The sequence below is a fragment of the Drosophila albomicans genome, chromosome X (assembly GCF_009650485.2).
Source record: "Drosophila albomicans strain 15112-1751.03 chromosome X, ASM965048v2, whole genome shotgun sequence".
Taxonomy (NCBI): Eukaryota; Metazoa; Arthropoda; class Insecta; order Diptera; family Drosophilidae; genus Drosophila; species Drosophila albomicans.
The window spans coordinates 5,132,596-5,154,906 of NC_047627.2; the positions used below are offsets into that span (position 1 = coordinate 5,132,596).

Below are 22,311 nucleotides of genomic sequence, written 5' to 3' on the forward strand. Positions count from 1 at the left end.
CATTGGTTAAGTTATATTCATTCATATTCATTCATTGATATTTTAAAAAATCTTTGATTCCTGCTAACAAAGTAAAAGTTGTGAGACACTGTTTTCTATTTAATTTAATTCGAATTTTCTATTTAAGTCTTTAATAATGAATGAAGAGTAATTCTGTGCTCTTTTTGCGACAACTTTAGAGCTTAAGAGTAAAATAGAAAAAAAAACGAGTGAGAGAAACGAACTAATAGACAAAGCTGAAAGTTGAGTCGTAAGTCTCGTGTTTATGCTGCAGCCTTGACGGTGACTTATTCAAACAGCACTTACTACACGAACGATTTATATATAGTTCCACAGAGATTGTGTGAACCTCAGACCCCCAGACACAAAACAAAAATAATCAAAAAGTAACAACAAAAAGCCAAAAAAAAAAAAGTACACAGAACTGAAAAATTGTGCAAATATTTTTGTTATTGGAGCACGTGCTTTTCATTAATCGACTACAACGTTGCTGGTTTTAGTTTTTTCTGAAGATGATCCAATAAAACACACTAAATATTCGACAAGCTTATCTTATCGAATCGAATCGAACATTTATGAACTTCATAAGGCATAACGAAAGAAAAAAATAAAGTTAACCATTCAACTACTGTGCAAATTAAAACGAGACATGCTCGATAAGACTAAGGGGACTAACAATAATCCTTGATGCTTGGTACGCCTCAAGAGGCTGCTCAAGGCGAACACATTGATGGGCTTCACCTTGGCACTTGGCTTTGCTCATCATGCCCTCTGGACGTGCTCTAGAGTGAAGTTCCGTTTTGAGACCTGAGGCTATGCAAGTGAATGCACCAATTAAAATATGTATGTTATGTACACATGTACTTATAATAGATAGCATGAATTTGATCTCGTTTTTTATTGGGTGTGAACTTCAGTGGAATGTGTATGTAAAAGCTGCTTGTTATCAAAGTCTATCGGGGGCCATTGACCATTAGCCGTGAAACTTGAATCGACCTACGTTGAATCCCAGTGGAATTTTTCCCCTCAGCTTGTTCTCGAAACCTTAATCTGGACATAGGCCCGCGTATCACAAATATTGTATACGAAACTGGAAATCTTTAATGACCTGATTTCAAATTATATATTTAGCAAATCAAACAAGTCGAAATAGTAGGTCGCAGATCAAAAAGTACATTCACATCTGGACTACTATTGTCATCTGTTATTTCTAATAACTCCTGATAATGTTTAGAATAACTTTTGAATTTGTTTTATACCCTGTTTAGACTAGGCTGCGGTGTAAACACTTTGCATCATAAAACTCCATCATTGAAGTATATGTACTTGGTCTAAATAGAGTCTTATATACAAAAAAGTGAAAAGTGTTGATCTTTCATGAATTGCGAAACAAGTAGGAGAGTTATAAATATTTACTGATCCACATCAGCAGTTGTATTTTCCCCATTTTCAGTGCTGATAAAGCGTTTCCACACAAACAAGAGACTTTTGTGGACGCAGCATTCGACAGGAGTATTTTTAATACATAGCAAAAGCAAAGGGTCTTGCACAGTCGAATGTGAAGCGAACTTTTCTTGTTATTATGTGCAATTGTCGTATTTATTGAGCTGTTTTACATACACTGTATATTCGATGTGCAGAACAGTAGATTAATGAAAGATGGTGACAGAGAGAGAGAAGGGGAGGAGAAATAAAAAGAGAGAGGTAGAGACAGAGAGAGGTGTCTGAGAGATGTATTGACCGTAAATTTGAGATGGTGTCAACGCTGTTATCAACGTGGTTGGTGTCGGGATACACAATGAAATTTATGTTTAGAACATGCCTAGGGGTAATCTCTCTACAGAAGTCGCTGTTATTGTTGACTGTATAATATTCTAGGTGGGCTGGGGGGAGGAGGTAAAACAAACCGGGAATGGGGGAAACTGTGCTGTGCTGTGCTATCTCTGCTGTCTCTCGATCGGGAACGCGGCTTAAAATAGCGAGCTTTGCCCGCTATTGTTTATAAATAGCAACTAAACTATTTTCGAACCTGTGCTGCTGCTGCTGTGTGTGGAATGTTACCAGGAGCGGCTGCTATCAAATGATGTGCAACTTCCTGGCAAGAGCGCACAGCTTGCGATAGAGGAGCGCGGGCAACGAGCTCGATGGCGGCGGCACCATCAGCGGACGCTGCCAGATGCTGAGATGCCACAGGCCACGGCACAGAAGATAGCAACCGTTGAGCACCGAGATCCAGATGAGCAGCGTCTTCAGTAGCGACCAAAAAGCGTTCAGTTGCTTCAGCCAAGGCCACAAAGAGCTGCGATCATCCTGCTGCTGCTGTTGCAGCTGCTGAAGTCGCCACTCGAGCTGAGCCTGCATGGCCAGATCCTCTTCGCTGGCCTCCCGGTCCGTTTGCGTCTGCTTCTGTAGCGCACCAAGTTGCGACTGTGTCTGAGTCTGCGCCTGCCCCAGCTGCAACTGCCTCAGCACCTGAGTCTGGGTGCCAATTGTGCGCTGCAGTGCATCCGCATCGAGGCTGAGCAGCAGCCGCGAGCAGTTCGCACAGTGGAAGGCAACCTCGGCGTTGCCCAGCACCTCATAGAAACTGGCTGGCGGTGTTTCATCTTCCAGTGCGGGCTGATTGTTCAGCGCCAGCCACTTGAACAGCGTCGTCGACTGATGCGATGTCGATGGTCCAGCATCGCCGGCAGCTTCCTCAACTCTCGGCTTGTCCATGATGCAGCACCAGTTGTTGGCATTTGTCCGTGATGTGCTTGGAGCGTACTCGGTGGTCATGATCGGCAAAAAATATATACGAAAGTTCTGTGAGTTCGCTTCAAACTGCTGAAGAAACTAACTACAATTTGTTGCGACTTAAGTTCTTTGCTTACCAAACTCTCAAAGTGCTAAGAAATTCCAATTGAGAATTTCCGTTTCCGGTGTTCGTTAATTCGTCAACTATTTAAGAGAGAGAGAGAGAGAGGCTAAGTCAATTCCACCCTGAAACCCTTGACAAGGCCAACTCCGCTCCTGTGCGTTTTTTGTTTGATTGATTTTCCGATTCGCTCTAGTTGCATCTCGCAATCGTTATCGATTTCTTGTTATCGCGCGCAGCTTATCGAATGCTCTAGCAACCGACAATTGTCAACTGCAACTGCTGCAGCTGTGCGGTAGTGTGTGCGCTGGGCATATTAGCTATGTGACGAATCTAACAAAAAAATTATAAGAATTCAATTTATAAATTTACATTCTCAAAACTGGATCTTGCTGTTCATTTGTAGTCTTAAAACAAAATATATCAGAATAATATATAAATAATACAAATATATATAAATAATAAAAAAAATAAACAAAAAACAATCAAAACAATCAAAACAACAAACACATATAATAATTTTGATGAATTGTAGGTTTTTATGTTGTTGTTTTAATTTTATAATTTAATTTTGAAACTCTGCAAAAATTCAAAAAATATAATAGAATTTTATCAATAGCCTAAGCAATTCTAAATATTAATTAAAAGTGACTTTATCGCAGGGCAACTTCAATAGTTTGATCGTGAGAACTTCAGTTAGAAAAGAAAAAGATCCCACACTCAGTGTTGAATTGCTTAGGGTATTTATGTTGTTTGCTGATGTAATGGAAGTTTTACACGCCTGTGTTTGGCCCCTCGTTTCTTATGTATACAACTACTAGTTGATAGAAATCAATGCGAAACAACAAAACTCAGTGGGTTCTCTTATCAATAAACGCGGTCTAGGGTGCTGTGTGTGTTCGGTGTTTTACGACAACGACAACATCGACGACGATCGTAAATTTGAGACTGGACATGGGGAGGGCAATGAAGATCGAGGTTTGCTTGGCTCGATCACGAGCTAAGCGCCCCTTTCCTCACTCCCTCTTTCTGTCTCTTTCCCACTCTGTAGTGCACTTTGGCAATATAGTTTGATGGTCTCGGGCTGATTAGACGTCGGACATTGGCGATGTCGTCGCCGATAAGAGACAATCGATGGCCCTACCCAGTGACAGGGCATATGCGTACCGTAGTCCCCAAACTAATCCGGCAAAACCGCTGACCGACGTCGTCCAGCCCCTCCCTACTTCCCTCCACTCCTCCTCCTCCTGGTCATAACCCATTAATCATGGGCCACAAAGCATGCGACCTGCTATCAATAAAACATTTTCGGGTGTAGAACCAATTTTAATATCGTTTACTGAATTAATTAGCCGAACAGTGCGAAACACTTCGCACAGTGACACAAACGTCATGCAATGTCAACAAACACTGATAGCAACGACAGCTGCAACTCCTTTTGTTTACACAAAATGACAGCTAAAAATACTTGTAAATTTATCTCAACTTCAATTTCCATCTGTCACTTATCACAACATTCGACCCACTGTGCGACGCGCTTCTCCAGCAAATACATTTTCAAAGTTTTTGTTACAAACGGATCCCAAATGATATGTGTTAGATTTTAAAATGCAAAGAATGCCGAAACTTTGGCACACCGTGAGCAAATATTCCGCACTTAAGCTGCAAATGCAGTTGGTCATATTCCGCAGCATTTATCGACCGTGTTTATCCACAACTTAAGAGTGAAAACTAACATTTAATAACTGAATGTATCTACTACAAAGTAGATAAACAAATGTAACCGCTACCCATAGGGTTTTAACTTTATAAAGTATACATATTCTTGTCCGTCTGTCCGTCCGTCCGTATGAACACCTAGATCTCAGAGACTATAAGATAGAGAGATACACTTTTTTTCGACAGCAAAAATCGAAGAATAAGTGAAGCTAGATTCGCGAATTTTTGTAAATTAATTAATAAATATATTATAAGTTATTAAAGACTCTTACTTACTTTAAGTCTTAGTTGCTGAGGGCTAATAATCTGGTATATTTTGTACTCTGTGAATTATTATGAATACTATATCATTTTATATATTTTAAGAATAATACCGCTCTGTTTTGCTTTTAATCAAAATGGGTAGCGGGTATCTTAGAGTCGAGCACACTTCACTGTAGCTTGTGTAATGTTAATCGTTTGTTCATTAATTTTCTTACATTTTTATTCGATTTACAAATATTCTGTAAATATATTATATGCGAAATAATAGATCAGAACAGTTAAAGCTTTGAGAGATTGCAGCTTTAATTTGAACAAGTAAGAAAGCTACAGTCGAGTGTACTCGACTGTGAGATACCCACTACCCATTTTGAATAAAAGAAATATATTTTGCGGAATTTTTCTCAAATTATACCGACTATACTGCAAAATATTACAAATATACCAAATGGTGTATTTGGTATATCGATATAGTACCGCATTCAAAATGACTTCATAACTTCAAAAATTTGTATCTAATCACAACCAAATATTCAGGAATCATAACTATTATAGTTATTACTATATATACCAAAATTCGTAACTCTAGCTTTCAAATTACGCTTGTTATTCGTTTTTTTTGATTTGCAGGGGCGGAAGTGGGCGTGGCAAAAATTTGAAACAAACTTGATCTGCGTGCAAACATAACAAATGCTGTCGAAAAATTATAGCTCTATCTCTTATAGTCTCTGAGATCTAGGTGTTCATACGGACAGACGGACAGATACACAGACGAACAGACAGACATGGCTAGATCGTCTCGGCTCTTGACGCTGATCAAGAATATATATACTTTATAGGGTCGGAGATGCCTCGTTCTACCTGTTACATACACTTGCTGCCGGCACAAATTTATAATACCCTTCTACCCTATGGGTAGCGGGTATAAAAATCAATTTCAAATGTAAGGTCGTATATTATTTAGTATTTATTTGGCGGATCAGTTTAGGGAGATAATTTAGAAAAAAGACTAAAACAAAGAGGAAAAGGCAAATTAAAGTTAGAGAGTTGTATTTATATCGCTTTGTCTATAAATTGAATTTTACAAAAATTTGGCATTTCAAAATATTATATTTGTTAATTAATAATACTTAACTCAAATTCCAATTAGCTTCACACTCCTTAACCCTTCAACCATCCCCAGCAGCAGTTAGCGTAGCCCACTTCGAAATAGAAATAAATAAAACTAACAAAAAACAAGTAAGACTGTGGTCGACTGTGAGATACTCGCTGCTTTGTATGAATAAAAGCAAAAATAAGTTCGGTATTACTCCTAAAATGTATCAAACTAATATTCCAAAAAATACTATAAGTTACCAAAAGGTTCATTTAGTATATCAATATACCACAGAGTACAAAATGTACCAGAAAGTAAGCTAAAGCAACTAAGACCCGACGCAACTCGCATTTTCTGTCAATGTAAAACCGTTTCTTGAATAAACTCAATAATGATAATATATACTGCAAATGTATATATCAAAAATCACTCATTAAACTGACTGTTTATATTAAATTCTTTTTAATTTGATAGGCCGGAAGTGGGCACAGCAAAAATCTACAGACATCCGTGGCTATATCGTCTCTAAAAGTTATAATACCCTTTTACCCCATGGGTAGTGGGTATAAAAAAAAAGAAGAAATTTTGTTACGAACAGCAGAAATTTGAATAGATTTGAGAATCGCTGTGATAAGACTCTCTAATTCACAATGCTCGCAGTGATAAGAAACGTGAGAGCGAGAGCGCGAGCGAGAGCGAGAGAGAGAGGGAGAGAGTGCGAGTGCGCGAGCGAGAGAGTGCTGTGATAGCAAGAGAGAAAGAGAACGAACTGTTGATTTATGTGGCGTCGCGCCTCGATTTCGTTAGTCGGCGAAACAATTATTAAATGCTCGCTCACTCACAGCGGCAACGGCTGTGTTCACTCCACAAAACCGAACCGACGAATTCCTTCTCTCGTCGAAATTTAAAATACAATTTAATAATCCAGCTAGTCAAACAGTGTCTTCAATAACCGTTATAAGCTTCTGTCGCGCTAAATAAAATATTATATATAAATATATTTCGATATTTTCGTGTGACGTTTCTTATTATTTTTTTTTCTGTTGTTCTGCATTATTTAAAAAGCGGTGCATCTGCAAAGCACATTGAGTGGCAAAAGTGAAGTGAAGCATCTATAAAAAGGACACAATACAATCAATGAATAAATAATACAAAAAGCAAAATCAATATTTAACTTCAATACAAAAAAAGTGCAAGCACAAAACATAAATAATTGAAACAAACATAAGAACGTGTAAATAGAACTTTCAGCTTTAGAAAAAGACTGAAAAACAGGTAAGCAATGAAGCGAACTACACAAATTTGAAAAGTGCCAAACGATATTTATTTTTATTTTTGAAAATTCTGTCGGGTGTCCAAAAATAAGCGACACAAATAGAGCAATAAAGTGGGAAGAAGAAACTGACATGCGGAATTCACATTGACTGACATGTGGACTGCAAATGATTGCCGCTGGGTGTATTTTGTTATTTTATATAGTAAATGCAGTGCTTGATACGTTTTATCGATATTGCAAATAATGAAGAAGTGTGTGACAAAGCGAATAGCGTAAGCTCTTTCAAATGCTCATGCTGATGGCAATGAACTTGCTAGAACAAAGCAAACAAAATCCGTATTTTAAGAAAGATAGACTCTCTATATGTATGTGTATATAGCTTGCTTTCCTATAGCTTATATAGATAAAAGTGATGTGAGAATAATCTAATTTGTCAATTAAAAAAACAAAAACAAAAATACATGCTTTAAAAATAAGCTTGAAGAAATATTAATATCTGGCAATTCTTTAAACTTCTTTAAGAATAAAACAAATAAATTGGAATATCAGACAAAAATGTGCAAAAATAATTATCATATATTTGTAAATTTTTCAAAATATATTTTGCACTTTTTAATGACAACACAACAAGTTGATTAATGCCAAAATAATTATACTTGTCAATTCTTAAAGCGTCATAAACAAACTTAAATAAATAAATATAATATTCCAATAAAATTCGAGTTGTTTTATGCATTGACAATTATAGTAAACATATATTATTAAAGTTGTTAAGTGAAAACTGTTGACTAAGTTGATTAACTTTTATTCATATTTGTTAGTTTCGTAGCGAACACAAAAAGTTATGCACAGAAAACACACAGCCTTAATGTTAACCTGATTAATGCAGAACAATAACATTATTAATCCAATAAGTTGATGTTTCTCTTGACCTAAAGTGACCATAACCTCATTTCGGCGAACTTAACCTCACTTATAGAGACTAATTGCATTGATGGCAGTGGGTTAATAGGCTGGCCAAAAGGATGCCAAGAGCAACAGGTGAAATGAGGGCGAGAGTAAAGAAGTGAGAGAAAGAAAGAGAGAGTGACAGAGGGAGAGAGAGAGAGAGAGAGAGAGTGAAAGAAAGAAAGATGTCACATTGCGTTAAATCAAAAGCAAGGCCAAAGTAATTAAATTGTGTGACCGCAAATTTCGACTGCATTATTGAGACAGACATGTAAATTAATAAAATGCTAATTATTGCTATCTGTAGTAATGAACAAAGTGCAAATGCGACAACAACGGCGACAGAGATAGCGCGATGCGAGTGCAAGCGAGATAGCAGCGAAGACAAAGGCGATTGAAGCGCAATTAGTCGCCATGCTCTTTATTCTATTTCTTTATTCCGATCATAAAAATGTCATTCATTTGCAAGCATTTGCATATCCATGAGCACAATTTTCACCGTTTCCTGCATTTTCCAACGCATTCAACAAAATGCGTCGGGCAAGGTGAGAAAACTCTAGAGAAAGAAAATGTAAGAGCGAGAGCTAATTTTACTGCAATCTGAATGCACTTCTATCACACAAAGCTCTCTCTATCTCTCTCTCTTTCTCTATCTCAGTCTAACTGTCTCACGACATTGACATTTTGCTAATTTGTTTTTTGCGAGTTCAATGACATTGTCAACAAAATTGAACAACGCAAAAGCTGCCAAAAGCTGCAGCAAACAAACTGCAACACTTCCCACCCCTCACTGCCTTCACCCTAACCTCTCTCTATTTTCTCTCTTTCTTGCTTTCTTCCCTCCCTTTCGCCTACTTCATCGCTCACCTGTTGCTCTTGACTATTCGGCATTTAAGCTTTACTCGTTTGTTAGTTGTGTGCATTTTGCATTTGGGGTAGGTCAGTGTTGCACTCGGCATTAAACTTCAGCCTCTCCCTCTCCCTCTCTCGCCCTTCTCTTCTTACCCTTTCCTCGCCACGATAATAGTTAAAAACTGAGCGTTGCTAACTGCGAAGCTGTTATCGACGGACTCCAAGAAATAGCCAAAGAGCAAAGAGCAGAGACTGCTTTATTGTTAGACGGAGATAGCGACAAAGGCTGTCGTCCGGCTATCAGAATATATTATGTGTATTACTTACTACTTATAAAAGCAGTCTATTTACTTAGTCGCGCTCAGATAAACTGCATATCGATCTGAACTCCACTCGAGCATTTATAAGATATAATTATGCATTTCTTATTGTAACAATACCAAGACCTTAAAAGCTACTACTATAAATAAACGTATTCGTTTTAAATTAATCACTTTTCTGAAACAGTTTACTAAAGAAATCTTTACTTAATTGTAAAGAAACAATTTTTATTGAATACTCTTCGATTGTTTAAATTCTTTAAATGCTAAGGTTTTACAATAAATTCAAAACGCTGCAAACATTTGCAAATCGCATAGATTTCCTGATGATGAAATTGAATCTAATAATCTAATGAATCTGACGAGCCGCACTCAATTATGAGATGACGCTACACGCGATCTAAGAGCTGCTCTTTTTTTTTTTTGTTTGTTTGCGGAACTTTTGATCATCATTTCGAGTGGGCGTTAAAAGTGCGCGATAAATGATATTACGAGCTTATATAGTTATAGTATAACATACAACTATCATATGGTAGTAGACTTTTCAGATCTCAATAGCTTTCAATGAGTGGGCGATGAAACAGAGACAGCAACACAGATGGAGACGAAGACTGAGCTCTCAATTAGTGCACGCTGCGTATGCGCAATGTTTTTGTTGCTTGCGTTGAGATTAGGAGCATCATAATCAAGAACCTACTTATACATAAGCATACTATATATGTTCATATATATACTGTATAGTATATTTGCAATGTCCGAGCGTCAAAGTCATGGTCAAGAATTTGCTCTGATTTCATTTTTGACACAGATCACAGAGCAAGTGACAAAGATGATTAAAATGCGAGGGAGGTGTGTTAAGGGAGAGGGAGAGAGAGAGAAAGAGAGTGCGAGAGGAGGGAATTTTAATAGTCGCTGATTATACAAAAGTTGAGCGCCGCCGCATGAAGAGTCACGTGACTCGAAAGTCCTCAATCTTAAGCCGTAAGGCATAAGACATGTGCCGTAAGGCGTAAGGCGTAAGTCCTAAGACGTGACTGTGATAGTTACACGTGAGTCACTTGTTGATTGCAAGCGTCATTTCCTGTTGTTGTTTGTTGTTGTTTTAGACACTTTGTTGTTGTTGTTGCTGTCGCCGACGCCCCTAAACTCATTCTCTAATCGCGTTGCCTTTGTTGCGCTACCGCTTAAAGTTTAACGTTGTTATTGTTGCAGCTTTTGTCCACGCCTGTGTGTGTGTGTGTGTGTCTCATGCGAACAGTTGCTGATAGCCTGAGAGGGGAGGACAGCACTTTTGTTCCCATTTCAATTTTCCATTTACATTGTGGTTCATCCGATTGCGCTGCTGCTGCGCCTCTCTCTCTCTCTCTCTCTCTCTCTCTATCTCACTTACTCCCTATCTGTCTTTCTCTATCTCTCTGAAACGCTCTGTCTCTCTCTTTCGTTGTCTACCCTTTGCAACTGCATCTTTTTTTTGTGTTTTATCGTGTCGTCATTATTATCATCGTTTTGCTTTGTTGCAACTTTTTGCGTATTGTTTTCACTTGACGGCAGCAACATACACACACACATACATACACACACGTGCACACACACACCTATATGTAAGTAATGCAAGGTATGCTGAAGCATGCAAACTATGTCTGCATAACACTTTAAACTCGCTGACGACAACTAAATATTTGCAAACAACTGCGAGTCTAATCGACTTGCTGAGACCCTTTAAGTATGTGCAATTGAAATTCTATTAGAAATCTTTCGAGTCTCCAATTACATAAATACCATACTATTTATTTTGAACTCTACTTGAACTGTGTTCGTTAAGTTTGTAATAATTTGTCTTTATTTGTTTGGTTTAAGGTTTAAAATTGCCCTGTAGATGGTGTCAGTTCAAAAATATCCCACGGCCTTGTGATTCAAATATTCTGTTGCACTTTGCTAAGCAAGTTGACAGCAAAGTTTAAACCAATTGTTAAGTTCAGCTCAGCTAAGCGGACAAATAAAGAATAGAACGCAAATGCAGTTAAGACGACAGTTAGACATTAAGTTGACAAGTCAGCTAAGTTGTAACTACAACTAAAGTAACAAAGCAAATAATAGTTGAAGATATTTTCAGCAAGTTGACAGTCTTAGCTCAGCAAGTTGGCAGCTCTCTAGACATTAAGTTGACAAGTCAGCTAAGTTGACACTACAACTAAAGGATCAAAGCAGTTATTAGTTTATAATATTCTCAGCAAGTTGACAGCCTTAGCTCAGCAAGTTGGCAGCTCTTTAGATATTAAGTTGACAAGTCAGCTAAGTTGTCACTACAACTAAAGTAACAAAGCAAATAATAGTTGACGATATTCTCAGCAAGTTGACAGTCTTAGCTCAGCAAGTTGGTAGCTCTTTAAACATTAAGTTGACAAGTCAGCCAAGTTGACATTAGAACTAAAGTAACAAAGCAGTTAATAGTTGAAGATATTCTCAGCAAGTTGACAGCCTTAGCTCAGCAAGTTGGCAGCTCTTTGTGCTTGGTGAATATCACGAGATCTGTGTACGCATAAACATGGCTTGACTTTGGCTCCGTTTACGATTGTTTTTCAACAATTCCCAATGCCCATAATAATATTATTATTGTACTCATATATATACATATGTATATATGTTTGTGAAGATGTTTGTATATATGCTTTTTATTGCCTGAATACGAGGGGGGTCCATATATTCACATACTCGTCGTTATTGTCGTCTCGGATTGTCGGCTGATAATCCAAATGAGTTTCATTAAATATAATGAAACTGTTTTCACTTTGCACATTTCGCTGATCACTGCGGAATGTCGGGGAGGGGAGGAGGAGCATGGAGGATTGTGTCACGCCCTCCTCGGATTCTTCAATCTCCATTCCCCATTCTCCCCCCGCTCGGATTGTCTGCGCCCGCGCAGTTCAAAAAGTCGCTGATAAGAAGTGAGGAAAACAACAAACTACTCGTATTCATGTTATTCATATTCATATTTATATTCATTCCATCCATCAGTCTCCTTCTCCTTCCACTTCCACTTCTCCTCGTAACACAGATTGACAGCGTTACGTCTGTTCTCCCCCTCATCCCCTGCACCGACCTGCTGCTGTTGTCGTCTGATTGACAGGACGGTTCAAAAGGTGGCGCCGCAACTTGATAACCGCTTCGATTCGGTTCTCGTTTCCCATCAGCACGAATCAAATAATTGCAATCCACGTCCAAGTCCAAGTGCAAGTCCACATCAACATCCACATCAACTGAAATTGCCATTCACAATGCACTTATCACTTTTACCTCGCACTCGCTTTGCAAAGCGGGTATATTGACTACCGACAAAGTGCTGCAACACTTTCCTTGTATATATTCTTTTGTACTTCAATTTCTTTAAAAATAATAATTCCTTTTACATTTTTTGTAATTTTTTATAATTTTTATTATTATTATGTTTCTCGAATGTATATAAAAGCGAGTTCTTAGAATGTACTTTATTTGATTTCACTTTTTTACCTTTACAAGATTTTTTTTCCCTTTATTCTGAATTCAGTATCGTCTTTCACCATATGAATTTACATAATTCAAATCAAATTTTGTATTCTCATCCAATGTAAAAAAAAATATTGTATTCTATTTCGCAATTCGAAAAATGCAATATTAGAATTACGTCTTGTTTTACTTGATCAACTTTCAGTTTTGTTTTGATTACGAATACTGTTGAGAGTATAGTTCATGAACCTTTTATAATGCCAACGTTCGGGAGAATCACATAACACACTTATACTTTACATAATCTACAAGGATTTGTCATTCTTAATTAATGACAGGATGCAATAGATATTTTGCATTATAAACAATTTAGAAGCCAAGTGCTTTCGTAATTGAATTAAGAACTGACAGTGGCAGCTGCTTTATTGATGTTTCACTGTAGCCATGTTGTGCTAATTGCTTGTCTCAATTGTAATCCCATTTCAGCTGTTGCCGTCCTCCCACGCTCGAAGTTCTACGTGCAACATGTTGCAGCACTCCAAGCCGTCGCGCAGCTAAAACAATCTTCACACCGCAAACACAAAAAAAAACAGAAGAAGGAGTGAGAGAGAGAGAGAGAGAGAGAGAGAAAGAGATTTACAAGTGATGTAAGAGAGAGAGACAGAGAGAGAAAGAGAGTGAGAGACAGAAAAACCACACAGCACATTCCACAAGAGCAACAAAATGGTGCACGGACCACCCGCGAGAAGAAAATCCCAGCAGGCGGAAAATGGAAATGCAAACTGTGAAATGGAAATGGACGCGATGCCAACGCCTCCCGATGGCGGATGGGGCTGGGTTGTCGTCTTTGGCTCCTTCATGATCCACATTGTCAGTAAGTGTTCTGTGCATTCCCTCAGTCAATCAATTAACCAGACATTACCACTTGACCTGGACACACGCGCACCGTGGTGCAAACATCATTTGTCATGGCAATAAACACGAGTGACAACGATAAGCCAGAAATCCTTGAGATATCTAATCTAAGCTATATGGTTCTATATATATATATATAGAAAGACCTCAAGCAGATAATGCTGTGCTATATTCCATATCGATTGAGGAACACAATAAAACTGTGTCCATAAATAAGTGAATACGTTTCGCTGTATGCTGTTGTCGAGTTAATAATATAGCACTTCGGAATGTTAGGAATTTCATTTTATTCTTCCTATATACATACATATATTTTCCAAATGTATTATTAACATCTTATACCTAGTTTACTTTAGTAACACCCTACATTTAAAATTTTTAACAAATAGTTCTTATTAAAAAGAATAAAAATCTTGAACAGATTTTGAAATTCCCCCAATTGCTGCAAGGAAAATACACCTTGAACATGCTCTAAAAAAAACACTTGCAATGCTTGCTTTCAATGTTGGCGATGACGCATATCTATCAAATCGGTAAACAAGTATAATCTAATATACTAATGGAACTCTATCAAAGACTAAACTGATCTGATTAGAGCGCTAAAGACTCTCTTGATATAGTATATATTATATGTTAAGTGAATGAGATAAAGTGTTTGTGTGTGTTCAAAGAGCGATTATTTGTGTACGATAAACATCGAGAGTCGAGAGAATTTGATGGCGTTATCATCAACTGGCAACCACTGTGCACACAACTCTGCTGGATTTTGATTTGATTTGAAGTAGCGCCTGTTGCTGTCTTTTGTAAACGTCTTTGCCGCCGCCTGGCAACCGAAGTCGACTACTGCTGTAGCTCTAGCTGCATTCATAAATTAATAAAAAAAAAAACAAAACCAACACCTTGGCCGGCTTATGGCATATGGACATGTGCTTAGCACTCCCCATTCTCCCTTCCTTCTCGCGTGGTCATAAAAGAGCGTGCGAATCAAATCATTGTTTTCTGCGCCAGCCATAAGTCATAAATTCGTTGCCCAACTACTAAATTTACGACTGCTAGACGGCAAAAAAAAAAAAAAAACCATGCAAAACGAGATGAAGAGCGACAAGGAGAAAGAGGTGCCCACTAAAATGTAATGGGTTAATACATAATAATTAATTGGCTAATTGGCCAAGTGGTCGACTTGCCTAATCTTATCAAATAGCGCCTAATTGCCCCCGGGTCCCCGTAAGAAGCTCCCGAGTGTCGGGGCCTATAACTGGGTTAGTTTTTTTTGAGCCATATAAATGCCAGGCCAACCACAGAGTAGGTAGCTGATAAACAACACAACAACGTTTTTCAATACTCTTATTAATTGCCAACTAAACTGATTTATGACATTAGATTTCGTTTCGATTCGATTTGTATTGCATACTTTCGAGCGCAGCGGAAATAATGAAGTTTGGCAACGTTGCCTACATAGGATGGCTGAAAATGTGCTTGAAATTGATCTTAACGTGCATGAAAAAGTTGTTCAGCAACAAGTTAATAAAGTAAAAGATAATGAAGTTGTTATTAATGAAATTATTGATTGTGAAACGAGCTTACCCCATTTGTTATCACCTCTTTGATCCACAGCCGATGGCATGACATATTCTTTTGGCATCTTCTACAACGAGTTTCTCACGTACTTCAATGAGGGCAAGGGCTACACGGCCTGGATAGCCTCCATCATGGTGGGCGTGACCTTCTCCTCGGGTAAGTGAACTTCAACCTTTGCCTCTCCACACATACTTATTTACTTTAATGCGTTTTGCAGGACCCATCAGCTCTTCGTTTGTGAATCGATACGGTTGTCGCACGGTGACAATTGCGGGCGCTCTTCTTGCGGCTGGTTGCATCATTGCCAGCGTGTTTGCTCAAAATGTGGCCACATTGATCATCACAATTGGCGTAGGCACTGGCCTGGGATTCGGTCTCATCTATTTGCCGGCCATTGTGAGTGTGACGCAATACTTTGAATCGAAGCGTTCCCTGGCCACGGGCATTGCGGTCTGTGGCTCTGGCTTTGGCACGTTTGTGTTTGCCCCGCTGACTGAAACGCTGATCGCTAGCTATGGGTGGCGTGGTGCCATGCTTATTATTGGCGGCTTGATGCTCAACTGCATCATCTTTGGTGCCATGTTTCGACCCTTGGAGGCGCCACAGCCCAAGGCCGCAAAGTTGGGCAACAAATCAAGCATCAAGGATCAGAATGTAACGCCCGCTGAGCTGGAACCGCTCAAGGCGAAACCCGTTACAGATCAGTATCTGCAGCTGCCGCAACGTAACGATACACCAACAATTGGCGGAGGCGCTGGCAACGGACTCTGTCGGTCCAATAGCGTAGGACACAACCTCAAGCCGGGACTGGTAAGTTGAGCAACAGTTGTCGACTTACAAAAGAGATTTAATCCGATATCCGCACAGAACAACAACTCGAATGGATTGCTCAATGGACAGGCGGTGAACAATAGCACAACGGTGGTGAAGAGCAACAGCAACGATGACATCACCAGGACCTTTGCCAGCCAGCCGCAGTTGATGCCGCTGCGTGATTCGCATCGTGAGCACAGCGCCAGCGGCACAATGTATCGACCCGATGCCCTCTATCAGGTATGTGTATCTTGTGAATCCCCGCCAGCCTCACTCTGTATGATTTCCAATGATTTCAGGGCTCGCTGCACAATATTCCCGAGTACACCAGTTCACGCAATGATCTGTCTCGTTCGCGTTCCGGTTCCGGGGTCATCAAGCGCTATGGATCGCTGCGTCAGAGTCATCCGTTGGGTCAGAGTCAGGTCAGTTTTTGATACATTTAATTTTATTTGCATACAAAATATTGTTTGGCAGCTTAGGGACTAGGAACAAAAAAAAAACAAAAAAATTTGCGCAATTCCTTCGATAAACCGAAGCCGATATCTCCCATATAAAGTACTATATCAGATAAAGCCTCAGATAGATCTAAGAATATCTATCCCAGCGATTTGGGTAGCATAAATAACCCTGTAGTCGACCGAGCAGCTAAACGAGGTAGGAATACCAGAGCCAGCAACAGAGCTTATAGAGCAGATAGAGGCGCACGGCAATATTGATGTTTTCCTTGCTGATAGAGAAGAATTACAGAGGGAAATAATATCATAATAAGGGAATATAATTAAGCAATAGATGCTACATAAAGTCAAAGTGTTGAAAAGAAAAGACTAAAGTAGAGGAACTGTAGCGAATTAATTGAATTCTGGGGATAAACAGAAACCTATCCTCTAGCTAAGGAAGTAGTAGAAAGAAAACCTCAGGAACAAGGGGAGAGCTACTTACATGCGCAAAATGATCTGAGCCCGTGGCAGTGTCTGTGGACTCTCGCCAAGTAAATCGTGTCGAATGCTGAGTATCATGTTCTTGCAAGCGGTGATTAGACGTTCCTCCGAATGCGCATAACGATATTCATCGTACAGACAAAATTCCGTGCTGCAAACGAAAAATAATTAAGAGAACCCATCAAATGCATCTTCACTGCAGTTAGCTTACTTTCGATTTATGTCTAGAACGGTGTCGATATCAGTGCAACCGGGACTGTCGTAGTTGTTGAACATGAAGGGTTTCATCACCTCCAGCGTTTGATAGGACTTGCGCGCGATAGGCATGAGCGCTGGCGGACGACCGAAGAGCTTCAGCAGCATGTCCACAAGCAAAGCTGGTATAATTTGTTTGGTAAACACTAGGAATTTATAGACTAAACGATTGTCCGTGTAATGACAGCCGGGAGCCAATAGGTTCATCAAGAAGGCGCCCTTGTGCCACAGATCGATGACGTCCATGTTCTCAGCCATGTGGAGGAAAGTATGCGGAATATGTGTGCGGGAGGAGCTCTGATAGACGATCAAATCCTTCGGAGCGCTTTAGGAAAATCAAAACACAGAACTAAGCATGGTACAGAACTCAGCTAGCATTTACAATATTACCCATTGCGATAGGCCTCACAGCCAGCATAGGCGTAGTAGCACAAAGCCTTGATTCCCATGTCCTGAGGCGTAATGTCCAGATGCACATCCTTGCGTATGTAGACGGTCTTCAGCACTCCGGCGCCCACCAGCGAGAAAAGACCCATGGCGCCCATCAATGAGGGTGCATATCCCGGCAACGGATCACGCACAGCAAACAACACTAACCGAAGGGGAAGCACGTTTTGTTAGTCAATAGAGAAGAGAAGGGAAACCAGAAACTCACATATTGAGGGACGATAGACAATCACGGGCAGTCGAGTGTGGTAGTCATTGATTAGAGACTCGGCGAGGTTCTTGGTAAACGTGTATGTATTGGGGAAACCCACGGTCAGTCTGCAAAGAGAGTCAGAGAGGGAGAGGGAGTCGTTAGTTTAGCTTGAGGATGAGGTAGATAATGTGGAAACTGCACTTACTTGGAGGTGAGAGCATCTAGCACGTCGTCATCCTTGATCTCGTCCAACAGACGCAAACACAGACGCCAGTCCATGGGCGATGAATAGTACTGTGTGAAGAAGAGATTAAGGATTAGATAGAGAACATTTATCTCGCTACCCGATTCCCTGACTGACTTAACTGACTGATTACCGGACAGACTGACTTACCCTGGGCTCCACACGCTCCAGGTAGGGATTGCTGAAGAACGTTGAGACGTGCACGAAAATGCGCAGCTGCTGCAGTTGCTCGGCAAACTTGAGGGCCTCCAAGGTGCCGCCCACGTTGAGTCGCAATGCGATGCGGAGCGGCTCATCGAAGCGCACTGTGGCCGCACAGTGGAACACAATCGAGACATTCGAGAGCAGCTGGCGATGCTCGGAAGAAATGCCCAACTGGGGCAGCGAGACATCACCTGGTATGGCAACAAGTTTGTCCACCTCTTGGGGCTTTTGAAGGCGCAGCACCTGAAAGATGTTGGCCTGTCGCAGTTTGTCCAAACGCTGCTCGGCACTCAGCTGCTTCTTGGTGCGGAGCAGCACATAGATGCGCTTCACATTGCAGGAGCGTAGCAGCTTCTCGATCAGCGCCTTGCCCACCACACCTGAGCCGCCGGTAACAAAGATTTCGCAGCCCTCGTAGAATCCATCCACAACGCCCATGGTAGTCGTAGTCGGGTAGTCGATAGCAGTCGCAGTTCCACGCAATTCCACGTCCAACTGAAGACTAAGCTTCTAAGCAAACGTGCAGCGGACCCTAAGCCATTTGCCACTTGAAGTGACCTCTCCCCAAAAAGAAATTATGCATTATTCACAATCCGCTAGACGCAAAAGCGGACGCAGACGCGTACGCAATCAGAATTGTATTCACTAGTTCAGTGGTCAACAAAACTAGAATGCGACTTGTTTGTAAGTAACAAACAAGTTCACCTGTTCACATGCAAATCGCGCGAACACTTTCGATTACACAATACTCTGCGCATAAATGACGCTTTCTTACAATGACAGCAACATTATAGTTTAGCATAAAAAGCGACCGTTCACCCTTGATAGGAATCGGGGAAAATAAAACGTTCTACTTTGTCGTAAATTAGTTCAAGCTGGAAGAACAAGTGGAGAACAACAAGTGAAGTAAAACAAGTGCAGAAGAAAAAGTAAAGAGTAAAAAGTGAAGAAGATCAAGTGAAGAAGCATAAGTGGAGTAGATCAGGTGGAAAAGATCGAGGAGTAAAGATCAAGTGGAGAAGATCGTGACGAAAAGGTCAAATGGAAACGACCAACTGAAGACTAAAGCAGAAAATCTGAAAAACATCATAGCAACTTAATAACTTTTACTTATTAACTAGTTAGTGCTGCATTTAATGTTATGTAAATTCGAAAAACTGTGTTCAGGTTCAGTTTCAGAACCAACAATGTTGCCTTTGCTCACTTGGAAGCGCACTTTGCGGGCTATGCTCACTTCATATCTGAAATACCTCGCCCCAAATATTGACCTAGTTCTTTTTGATATCCACAGGAGTTGACAAAATGCTGCGGCTGCATCACATGCTCCAAGGAGACGCGCGACACCTTCGCCGAAATGATGAACTTCTCGCTGCTGAAGGACGCCGTCTTCGTCATTTTCTCCATCTCGAACTTTTGCACCAGTATCGGCTTCAACGTGCCCTATCTTTATGTCGCTGCCCACTGCGAAACCTTGGGCATCAACAAACAGCAGGCAAGCTTCCTCATCGCCACCATCGGCGTGGCGAATACCGTGGGTCGAATCATCCTCGGCTACATTGCGGACAAGCCGTGGGTTAATCGCCTGCTCGTCTACAACGTCTGCCTTACAGCCTGTGGCATAGGTAAGTCAAGCTTCTTCCCTGCTAGATGGCGCCAGCCTCGAAGAGTTTCGGTCGCTTAATTCAATTCCTGTGCTCAGACAAAGTGAGATAAAGTCACTTAGATTAAATTTCAGCGCTTTGTTCGCTCGCATACTTATTATGAATTTTATAATTTTGACAAATGTATTTTTTTTTTCATAACTTCTAAAAACTTCACAGTCAAACATTCGCCATTAGATGGCGCTAATAAATCACTTGAATATTAAGCATGAACAATCTTTGTTAACTGTTTAAAATGTGTTTATTTTTAATGACAATTTTTATGTTTTGCTTATTTCTGAATAATGATAATGCAATTTCGTATTGCAGCTACCGCGATGGTGCCACTGTGCACGGACTACAACTCGCTGTTGGTCTACTGTTCGGTGTTCGGTTTCACGATCGGTGCCTACGTGGGTCTCACATCGGTGATCCTCGTCGATCTGCTCGGCCTGGAGAAACTGACCAATGCCTTTGGTCTGCTGCTGCTGTTCCAGGGCATCGCCAGCTTCATTGGTCCCCCGATTGGCGGTAAGTGAACAACCCCCATCGAAACACAATGATAGCACATTAATCTTTCTCTTTCTCTCTCTTTCTCTCTGCTCATTTGGCAGGCTGGATGTACGATATCACGAACACGTATTCACCGGCTTTCCTCATGGCCGGCATAATGATTGCGATCAGTGGCCTGGTCATGTTTGGCATTCCGCCGCTGCAACGCTGTCAGTCGCGCCAGCTTGAACGCAAGCTCAACTCGGAGCAGCTGGCGCTCAGTTAGTTGCGCTGCTCGCCGGCAGGGGGCGCATGTAGACTCTAGCGGGTTACAGGATGTGGGGAGCGCACAAAACCATGACGCTCAACTCCAATTATATTGACTTTTCTTACCGATTATTACTAATTGTTAACTATGCTAGTTATTTACGTCATATTTTTTTCATTTTTTGTTTTAAGGGAAATATTGTACATTTTTTTTTTAATAATTGCGAAAAAAAAGCTGGAATGCATAACAAAAAAAGATATATACATTGAAATAGTGATAAATGTACTCGTATGTAAGTAGGCAGAAAGACATATATGTATTCTATATAGCTGTAGCCATAATTTATTTATAAACAACAAGAAAAACAAGGAGTGCAAGAAAAGACGAAACAGGAACAAAATCAAAGTACGCACAAATTGTGCTCTTCTTTCGTTAGCTGTGTTGTGAACACACACATATTTACAACTAGCTCTGACATTATTATGCTTATGGCCTTATATACCGATCTGGCGCTGATCTAGTACAGACATACACACATACATATATACAAACCATATATATACGGATATATATATATATTCATTCCATATAAGGTCCGTGTGTTGATTTTTTTATTTGTTTTAGCTCTAAGCATATTGACTTTTATTTGTACTCTTATTAAATTTGTTATGACATTAAAGATGAGAACCCAAGAAGAACACCAACAACCATATTTTATACTTTTACCACAAAACATTTATGTACTTTCAATTGTTGTCTCCACTTATAACATCGACTTTGCATTTTGGGAGAGTTGAGCTTTTAAACAGCTTTAGCTTTTGGCAGCGCTTTAAGATTGCCTTAAAACTTTCAGCTTTGGCTTAATGGTTTCCAAAACTTGTCAAATATAAAACAAACTAGATTTTATGTTCTTTAAATTTTAGATGTTTTGCCTTCTTCTTATTAATTTATATTTCGTTAGCTTACTTTGTTCCAGCTCTAGGTGCATATCCATCAGACATAGTCAAGGGTGGCAAATTTCGACACTCAACTCACACCCATAATTTTTTGTGTGGCGGTACTGCGATTGTGAGTGATTGTCATTCTCAGGCCTTTCTTGCATCTGCCTATTCGGCACCGGATCATTTCAGACACTCAAGCCTTTCAGGTGGTTGTGCTTCGTGCATTCGATCATTTTTTCACTCATGACGAAATGGCTTGTGTTTTATGAGAAAAGATTACAAGAGCGCACCAGCAATAACAAGAACAACTCACAGGGCCGACGGCATTTCTTGCATCTCAATATACATACATACAAACATACATATTGTATGTACATACATATAATCGTGCCGGTCCACTCATAATTTTTGACCGAGTGTTTGTGCCTATCAGATACACACACTCATAACCACCGGCTTTATCCGAGTGCGTAAAATCAAATCACAAAAGCCTTGTGTATTTTCGACACCCGTACTTTTTGGATACCCGTACAAATGTGTCAAAAAGGCACATGAATAACCGGTGCAC

General features: G+C 40.0%; 3 protein-coding genes across 5 annotated transcripts; 1 reads left to right on the forward strand and 2 right to left on the reverse strand.

The window, feature by feature from the left end:
- Positions 1-1,558: 1,558 nt before the first annotated feature.
- Positions 1,559-3,012, reverse strand: LOC117577977 (uncharacterized). Of its 3 annotated transcripts, none has more exons than XM_034263060.2 (2): positions 2,874-3,012; positions 1,559-2,826 (listed from the first exon to the last, which is right to left on the reverse strand). In XM_034263060.2, the coding sequence occupies exon 2, from the start codon at positions 2,776-2,778 to the stop codon at positions 2,077-2,079; it is 702 nt and encodes a 233-aa protein (XP_034118951.1). In that variant the 5' UTR covers positions 2,779-2,826; positions 2,874-3,012; the 3' UTR covers positions 1,559-2,076. The 3 variants fall into 3 exon arrangements, with proteins under 3 accessions (XP_034118951.1, XP_034118952.1, XP_034118950.1); XM_034263061.2 differs by having other exon boundaries at positions 1,559-2,805; positions 2,874-2,988; XM_034263059.2 differs by having other exon boundaries at positions 1,560-2,823; positions 2,874-2,998.
- A 3,758-nt stretch (positions 3,013-6,770) lies between these two features.
- Positions 6,771-21,521, forward strand: LOC117570863 (monocarboxylate transporter 12). Its single transcript, XM_034252753.2, has 9 exons — positions 6,771-7,208; positions 13,299-13,686; positions 15,342-15,461; positions 15,523-16,115; positions 16,173-16,358; positions 16,418-16,543; positions 19,694-20,024; positions 20,373-20,573; positions 20,657-21,521. The coding sequence occupies exons 2-9, from the start codon at positions 13,536-13,538 to the stop codon at positions 20,818-20,820; spliced, it is 1,872 nt and encodes a 623-aa protein (XP_034108644.1). The 5' UTR covers positions 6,771-7,208; positions 13,299-13,535; the 3' UTR covers positions 20,821-21,521.
- On the reverse strand, positions 16,569-18,900 carry LOC117570869 (putative fatty acyl-CoA reductase CG8306). Its single transcript, XM_034252765.2, has 7 exons — positions 18,349-18,900; positions 18,160-18,248; positions 17,970-18,079; positions 17,705-17,906; positions 17,271-17,639; positions 17,061-17,210; positions 16,569-16,848 (listed from the first exon to the last, which is right to left on the reverse strand). The coding sequence occupies exons 1-7, from the start codon at positions 18,838-18,840 to the stop codon at positions 16,767-16,769; spliced, it is 1,494 nt and encodes a 497-aa protein (XP_034108656.1). The 5' UTR covers positions 18,841-18,900; the 3' UTR covers positions 16,569-16,766.
- Positions 21,522-22,311: the final 790 nt, after the last annotated feature.